Source organism: Gastrolobium bilobum, unplaced genomic scaffold (genome assembly GCF_033153095.1).
Source record: "Gastrolobium bilobum isolate Gb01-03AN ecotype WA unplaced genomic scaffold, APGP_CSIRO_Gbil_v1 utg23400, whole genome shotgun sequence".
Classification (NCBI taxonomy): domain Eukaryota; kingdom Viridiplantae; phylum Streptophyta; class Magnoliopsida; order Fabales; family Fabaceae; genus Gastrolobium; species Gastrolobium bilobum.
In genome coordinates this window covers 128,852-137,731 of record NW_026895820.1, presented here as the reverse complement: position 1 = coordinate 137,731, position 8,880 = coordinate 128,852, and the positions used below count along the sequence as shown (strand labels likewise).

The 8,880-nt window shown below is 34.5% G+C and overlaps 1 protein-coding gene and 1 long non-coding RNA gene across 2 annotated transcripts; one reads left to right on the top strand and one right to left on the bottom strand.

The window, feature by feature from the left end:
• The first annotated feature begins 204 nt into the window (after window positions 1–204).
• Window positions 205–2,566, top strand: LOC133296215 (uncharacterized). Its single transcript, XM_061495166.1, has 5 exons — window positions 205–287; window positions 402–585; window positions 1,154–1,360; window positions 2,064–2,255; window positions 2,348–2,566. The coding sequence occupies exons 1-5, from the start codon at window positions 205–207 to the stop codon at window positions 2,474–2,476; spliced, it is 795 nt and encodes a 264-aa protein (XP_061351150.1). The 3' UTR covers window positions 2,477–2,566.
• A 1,800-nt stretch (window positions 2,567–4,366) lies between these two features.
• LOC133296214 (uncharacterized) lies at window positions 4,367–6,474 on the bottom strand. Its single transcript, XR_009749476.1, has 3 exons — window positions 6,186–6,474; window positions 5,231–5,321; window positions 4,367–4,701 (listed from the first exon to the last, which is right to left on the bottom strand). It is a non-coding gene; the product is annotated as an uncharacterized LOC133296214 (long non-coding RNA).
• Window positions 6,475–8,880: the final 2,406 nt, after the last annotated feature.

The window sequence follows — 8,880 nt, the reverse complement described above, 5'->3', positions numbered from 1 at the left end:
ATCAGTGGGTAGCATCGCCTAACTATAAATTAAGTAATTTATTTACTAAAACATGCTCATTGTGCATAGAAAATTAGCGAGTGGTCCTTTCCTGGTAGCTTTGCGACTTTGTGATTGGGAGTAAGATTGTTCTGTTTTGGCTCTTAAAAGAGAGATCTCTAGACAACTCAATACCTTTCTTCAAATCCCACCCTTTCTTGAAGGATGTGCATAGCTTTGTTTCTTTGGCAAGCCCACCCACTCTACCCTTTTCTTCTTTTGAATAACAGAGATGAATATCACAACAGGCAAGTTTTCTCTAACCAAAAGTACTATTTCCCCTCTTATTAATTTCTTGTTTGGTTGGGGTGCATGCATGCCTTTACATATGGTAATTTATTTTTTATTTTTCTTGTATGAAGACCTACGAAACCCATGTCATGGTGGGAAGGTAGTGATATACTGGGAGGAAGAGATGAGATAGCAGGAGGGACATGGTTGGCTTGTTCGAGAGAAGGAAGAATAGCTTTTCTTACCAATGTTTTGGAGCTTCGTACCCTCCCCGAGGCTAAAAGTAGGGGAGATTTGCCTGTCTCATTTCTTAAGGTATATAACATATTGAGTTTACTTTTGATTTACTTCAAAATTTTGTAATGTATTGGCACATATTATTTATATAATTTTTGTTTATATATTATCCAATTATATATTCTTAACCTAAAGAAAATAAAATAAAATAAAATAACTAGAAAGAGGAAGAATGATAAGATACTTTTTCAGATGCTAAGTGTTTGGACGAACATTAATCTGGATTCTCTGTGTAGTTAATGTCTGCTCTTATCTTAAGGCCCACTTAAGACTCCCTTACTCGAAGTGCTGGCTGACTCAACTGACTGCTACTCCAGTACGCGCAGCAGTTAGGGACATGTCTACTCGCCTATTCCTGGTTCCGAGTATCTCTCTTGTACGCGCACGTATAGCTCGCTGTGTTAACCCGGAACACTAAGAGAATCAGGGGATCCTTTGCTTTTACATTATTTTTTATGTCTGAAGTCTCAATTGTTCTCCATCTCAATTAAACTCAATGTATAACTGTTCCAAAATTCAAACTAACCATTGATGTTTCTTTGGTTCTCTTCTTGGATTTTCATACTCATTTGAACTTATAATGCAGAGTAAAAAGAATCCGAAAGAATTTGCAGAGAGCTTAAAAAGAGAGGCTCATTGTTACAATGGTTTCAACTTAATCGTGGCCGATATTTCATCAAAATCGATGGTTTACATCTCCAACAGGCCCAAAGGACAACATATTACTATTCAAGAGGTTTCTCCCGGGCTGCATGTACTTTCAAACGCGAAGCTAGACTCACCGTGGCATAAGGTTACTTATATACCTTTCAGTTGTGTTTAATATTATTAAAAAAAAAAACAAATCACACTATATTGAGAAATTTCCATAAAGTAATAACTTTAAATTTCAGTGTCATAATTGTACTGAAATAAAATAAAAATTGGTTAAATAAAAAAGTTAAGAGTCATAGTATGCAGGAGATTGAGTGAATGGGTAGGTTAAATGACTTGATCATTAGATAGTTTCAAAACTTGAGTGAGCTATCTAATTGGTGCCGGTTGCCGTGACTATTTGAGTTTCAAGATCGGAAATTCGAACATTAAAAAAATATCCTTCGAGGGTTGAAATTGTAAAAACAATATATATCTAGAAAAAAAAAAACTTGGTGAGATTGAACGTACATAACTGAAATAAAAAAAATATTAATTAAAATTTTATTTTATAAATTTTGAAACAATTTTTTTTACATAAATTAAATCAATTTACCCTTATATAAATTAATTTTATACATTGCTTTTTTAATTTTAAACATTCTTTTTAATTTTTTTTAATTATATTCTTAAATTTTAAATATTTGTAAAACTTATGAGATATATTCTAATTTATAGAATATTTGATTCCAGATATATGTCATCATATAAAATAAAATATTATTCCAACTTCACATAAATTCTTATCTTTTTTTGAACTTTACTCCCACTAAAATCCAAAATTTTTCTTTACCTCTTTACAGGCTCTGCGTCTTGAAATGGGTTTCAAAGAACAACTTGTTAAATATGGGGAAGGTGAAATACCTGTGAAGGAGGTAATTCAAAAGTTAATGAAGGACAAAACTAAAGCTGAAGAAAGTCGTCTACATCATGTATGCTCTCTTGATTGGGAATTCAATTTGAGCTCCATTTTTGTTGAAGTAGAAACACCACTGGTAAACTAATAACTGTACCCCAATACATATTTCAATCAGAATCACGGGACCTTTTACTTAAGTACTGACCAATCCAATCAATCTATACGCAGGGTCTGTTTGGCACTAGGAGTAGTGCTGCGTTAATTGTACGATTAAGTGGGGAAGTAAGTTTCTTTGAGGCATATCTCGACGACGGCGTGTGGAAGGAGCATGTTATTGATTTCCATATTCAAAAGTAGTTGTTGACAAATGGGCATAAATAAAGCAGGCATCCATGTTTAAACGTTTTACATACAGTGTTGTATGTTGTACATAGCAATTAGTCTATACGTGTTGTGTATGTTATCTCTCGTCACAAGTTTCTCATGTACATTATTATTCGGTTTGATATTTTTTATATTATAGGAGATAAAATTATTTCTTACATACATAAAAATTTATAAGACCTATGTTTTATTTTTCTCTCTCTTCTCTTCACTTAATTCCACATACTCATTTTTATCTGAACCGATCACTCATATAGGGATTTGAGGGTTAGAGCTCACAATAAGCATATTAAGATTTTAATTCTGACCAAGGTAAAATAATAACTTTTGCATGATCTAGACATAGACTTGCTTGAGTTGCAAACTGCTTAATTCATTGAACATTATTGCTTAACTTAAGAGGAATTATTAAGACACTAGAATTCCAATAAGGTTAAAGAGTTAAAATTACTAAGACATTAGGATTTAACTAATTAATTAAAAGAAGATGAATTGTCTGAACAATTGAGGTAATTGATTATAAGAATTAACTCAGATTAATAAGGGAGGATCAAAGGTGAAGTGCACTCCGGCTACAATTTTTCATCATAATTTCGTCAATTGTTTTCATTGTTTGCGTTCTTAATTTAAATTACTTCATAGTGATTGTTTTTAATTTTACTAATACAAATCATTCTCAACTTAAATTGATCTGTCCAAATTAGAGAGAATAGTGAGAACAATACTTGGTCTCATTAATCTTTGTGTGAACGATATTTTATTCACTACTTTATTACTTGTACAGCCGATATACTTGCCGTGATTGTAACACTAACTCGGTCAGCATGTCTGGAAAGATCTCTGGCCTTCTGCATCAGGGAATAACTTCTTCTCTGCTTCTCTTGGTTATGAATATACATTGCCAGAGATTAGTTGATAGGGACATTTCTTAGTATTCTAATTGTATGATCACCTGCTGGATGATCTAGGGTTGGAGGAATGAGAGGGTTCATAGCAGTAGGCCAGTACTGAATTTCAATTCTGTGCGGATGGTAGGCGGCAAGGCTATGGAGATCCATGATACTTTACAATTTGTTAATCGAAGGATTATGAGGGGAAGAGTCTTAAGCAAGGCAATCTATTGGCAGCCACTGACAGTTGATGTGGTGAAACTTAATAGAAATGGTGCTGCGAGGGGAAATCTTGGTATTGCAAATTGTGATGGCTTGTTGCGAGACTCGCAAGGAATTTGGCTAGGTGGTTTCTCTTACAAAGTAGGGCAGTGTTCAGTGCTATGAGAAAAACTTTAGGGTTTTTTTGAGAGGTTTGGAATTTGCCTGCAACAAGGAGTGGAGAAGTCTAATTATTTAATGTGATGCAGTAACGTTTATTTCCTTGCTCACCAAGCCTTCTAATGATGCTCGTGAGTCGGATTTGTTGACTCAGATACGGGAATGGTTGAAGCATGATTGGCAGATTCGTCTGGTGCATGCCTTTCGGGAAGTGAACGATTGTGCATCCCAGTTGGCTAATTACCTCTTGGATAACTCGGAGTTGGATGACGTTTGACACTTCGTGAGACCCCCAACAGCTCTTGATTTGCTCCTGCAGGATGATGCATGTAACATCCTCGTCTCGAGCCGGTTCAATTAACATGCATATGATACAAACAGAAACAGCGGAAGACTTATCTTACGAAAATACGACCTAACTTTTTCTTTTTCTTTTTAAATTCTTATTCGGCGTAAATGAAAATCGGACAAAGTAACCTCTGTAAATCAAACAACTGGAGATTTTCCAATCCCACTCCCAAGAGTTCCTGATAGACAGTTTGAACAATATTTATATCCAGAAGTACCAGTCATGCAAATATAATCAGATACCCATCCATGGGCGCATGCAGAACTTGGCTCAGTGCCGCTAATCTAACAACATGCAATCTAATACATAAACATAACTGAATACTACATAGTCATATCAACATGCCTGAATACAAACATGTACATGCATCAAACTGAAGAACATGTACAAGACATATACATGCCATATACAAAGTAAAGGATCTAACATCATGATCCATCAAATGCGAAAATACGAAATAACATAAATGCACTCCAAAAAGTTAGCAGCCTACAGCTACTCAAAAACTGATCCGTCCCCAACGCCTCAACCACGGGTCGCGTCTTTGCTTAGTGAGGACTCACCCGGAATCTGGGCACCTGAAAATATGTCCCCAAAGAGGGGTGAGATTACAAATCTCAGTAAGCTCTAGGTTTATAGAGAATTCTCCATACCCCTGGCTCACTCCTGCATGAAAGTCAGATACAGAGTATACAAATGCATTTATAATAGATATCATAACAGAACAAAACATATTTCATATCATATCATATCAGAGGCGTGCGCCGTCATTCCCAAGGGAGGACCCCAGGCGAAAATTAACGCACGTGTTCCCAAGGGAGGACCCCAAGCGGAAATCAACGCACGTGTTCCCAAGGGAAGACCCCAAGCGGAACCAGAACATGTCAGAGGTGTACATCGTCAGTCCCAGGGAAGACCCAAGAAGACATCAGTGTACCATATATCACTACATAAATCATATCAGAACAAGTCATATCATATTATCAAATAGCTCTATATGAATGCATCTATACAAAGTATCAAACAACAGTCATAAAGTCCAACCATAGTCCACTAACCATGGTGGAGCACTCAAGCAGGAAAAGACTCCTTAAACATAGAGCTTACCTCTTGAAGCTTTATCAATCCGCTTACTTGTGATACAAGTTACTTATATCGCTTCAATAAGATTCCAATCCTTTTAAATCCCTAGGCACACCTAGAGAAGAATCCACAACAAAATCAATAAAATGATCCTATGCCATGATCCTTACATAAGGCATACATTTTATCGCTTATTTTCGTTTCTTTACGTTTTTGCCAACCCTATGCCAATACACAAGTCTAGACCATTTTATAGTCATTAGCGTTCTTTAGTTTAATCAAGTGTTCACTTGAGAATTTTCTACATAAATCATGCCATTTTTCCTTCAAAAGGCCGTGGACATACTCTTAGGGAATCAAGATATTTTTCCAATAATTTTTCAAGCCATTTAACTTCTTGACTCATCAATTTCATACTTTGAAAAACAACACATTTATTAAAATGAGATGTAACAACATCTACCCCTAAACCACCTCCTAGGCCGAAATCCAAGGGAAAGAACCAAGGTTTTCTCTTTTTTTTCATTTCATTTTCTTTACTTATTTTAACAACTTACACATACACATATATCTATTCATCAAGTTCCAATTAATTTTTGTAATGACAAGTCTCTCCAAAGCCCCCAAGGCCTAAACATAAGGGCAATTATTCATAGGATTTTTCCTCACTTAAGGATTCTTACTAATTCCTCAACTTTCCACTTATTCCAACACCTTACACCTTCCAAATACATGAATTACAATTTTGCACATCATTCCCTCCTTACACTCTCATGGCCGAAACATAAAGGGAGATAGACATGGGATTTTTTTTCCATTTTATACATACACAAATGCTTATTTAACATTCCTACATCCAAAACATCCATAAAACATTATCTATTCGAATTTTAAACCAATTTATTTCCCACCCAAATATGCTCATAAATTTCATGACTTAAATCATCAAAATAAAGCCATGAAAATAGGGGTTTATTACCTCCAATCACTTGTACAAAGCCTAAAGATCCATCTCCAAGCAAAGCTTCTTCAAAAATGCACTTTCCCCTCCTTGATGAATAGTGTCACGAAAATGGGAGGAAGAAAGAACTCCTAGCACACTCAACTATAGCTCAAATTGATCGGTGGAATGGATTCATTGGATGGTTTACAATCGATTTCATATAGTGGACTTTGTGATTTGGTTGAAGATTGGAGGAGAAATTAAAGAAAATAAAAACTTAAACCTAAGCCCCTTTCCCATGGAAAAGCTTCGGGCAGCATATGGGGAGAAGAAGAAAGAGGGCATCGTACAAGTAGAATGAACGGATATAAAGGAGTTTACGGTTGGTAAAATTAAGTTAGTTTAACTGGGTAACAACTTATCTATCTACACACTTCCATTCAATATCAAACTTTACACACTAGTCAAGACTATTTTTATGATAATATTTATAATTTTATTTTTTATTTTTGGATAACTTTATTTACCTGCATTTTTACTTCTTAACTGTCATTTTAACTCTCTTTTTTTACCAAAAATAATTTTGTTTCTTTTACTTCTAATCATTCTTCAATATTAAATCTCTAATTACTAGTAAGGGTTATTACAATGCAGCAGGGGTCTCCAGACTTAGGGACTTCACTTTGAGATGATTCTGTCTAGGTGTTTTTTTTTTTTTTTTTTTTTGCTTTGCTGCTTTCTATTTCTTTGCTTTGGGCTTAGCCCTTCCTTACCAAAAATAAATAAATAATAATAGATTAAATTTTTTATATTATTGTCGTATTCGGAATCATGACGAGAGAATATGAAGGTATGGAGTTGGCAGTTGGCACCAATCTTTATTAGATTAGGGAAAATGTTGCTTTTTATTTTTTTTTATTTTTATTAAAGCAAATTGGTCTTTAAAAACAAGAGCGGATTGGAGAACCAACTATGAGTAAGAAGGTATTAACATTTTACTTTGTCTCTCTTTTTTATAATAATTTTTTAAGGTTACATTTAAATTATGATAACCTTAAAATATTTTATTTATTTTACCCTTAAAATCAAATAAATGATATCAAAAATAATTTGCAGAGATATATATTGTAAAAGTTTATTTTTGGGAAAATTCAAAAATAAAATGAAAGTGAAGTTAACAAAGTGACATATACTAAAGTGAACAAGAGTTATCTTTAGCTTTACCTTCCTGTTTCATTTTATTTTCGCATTTCGTTTGAATAATGTATCATATGGATCCTCTTTGAGATCCAGTCCTATTTTTATTGTAACATGCAGTTTCAGCTTTATGATAAATCCCTTGGTCATGTTGGAGTAATGACAAAGTCCAACCTAAAATTATCAATACTTGTTATAATATATATCTTTATGCTTGTATTATAATTATCAATTCTCCAGGAATGGATCCATATATTTTGAAAAAAAAGAAGTATTAAAGGGGTGTGTTGTTAATGAAGAGTTTAAACAGAATAGATTTTCATTAAAATGCTCCTGGCTACTAATTCACGTGCAACAATAAATAAATGGTAACAATTGCTGACAGTAATTCACGAGTTAAATATTTTATGCAATAATACCCCATAGGAACAACTATTAATTTCATGCATCCTAGGAAGTTAGGAACATACTTCCATGACTCGCTACAGATTAAGTTGAAACAGCTCATTCTGAGGGAAAAATAATTAAGTAAAGGCGGCATTCATGAATCATGAGACTCGGTAGTCTAAAAACCTTGAGTCATAAATTAAGAACAATTCATCGACCTCTGTGCTCAAATGAAATATGGGCAGGGATAACTGAATATACTTATGGAATTATGTAAGAGACCGATACTTTAGGCTCAAGAAAGGACAAGTGATTTTTTTATTTTTTTTTAAGGCAAATAAAGGAAAACTAAACCTAATTAGATAGCTATGAATATGGATATGGGCTCCCAAAAGAGCCCCTTGGTCAAAAAATCTACTATTCATATATAAATTTTATAAATAAGAGGTAAAACTTGCAGTATAGACATTCTCTCTATTGTTGTTATGCTGTTACTGTATGCACATCATTCCTTTAACAAAGTCGTTGTTCACAGTATATAATGATATGTGATATGGATAAAATACAATAGGTCCATCCAAGGATTAAAACCCAAAGATTAAAAGTCCAAACATCAGAGTGCGCGATGGCTTCATCGCACTTAAACCATCTTTAAACATGACTTCAAAGTTAAGAAATAAGTCAATAAAGCACGAATAAGAAACCACCGCGCCACAGAACCAATACATAAAGGACAACACCGGCTTGCCACCACTCTACCCAGATAGCTTGACATAATAGAGATAAGGCCAGAAAGGCACCAGCTGAACCTGCAGCCCATAAACAGCCAATCAGAAGGCATACCGCCTACCCAATGCGGCATCAGATTCACTATATAAACAAAGTGTACATACTCAGGTATAACAATCTAATTAAGTAAGAATACCACATAAGTCTGACTTTGATACTGACTTGAGCATCAGAATGTCATTGCAGGTATCCACCCCAATCAGGTACATCGTGCCAAAGAAGAATCATATTCATCTCACTACAAACGGCTAAGCCACCAACAGTCCAAGAAGCAGATAATTCAACCCAAAGTCTTCTCTCATCTACTGTGTGTGATTGGGCTCGATACATATTGGCCGGTCTATATTGTATTGGTATG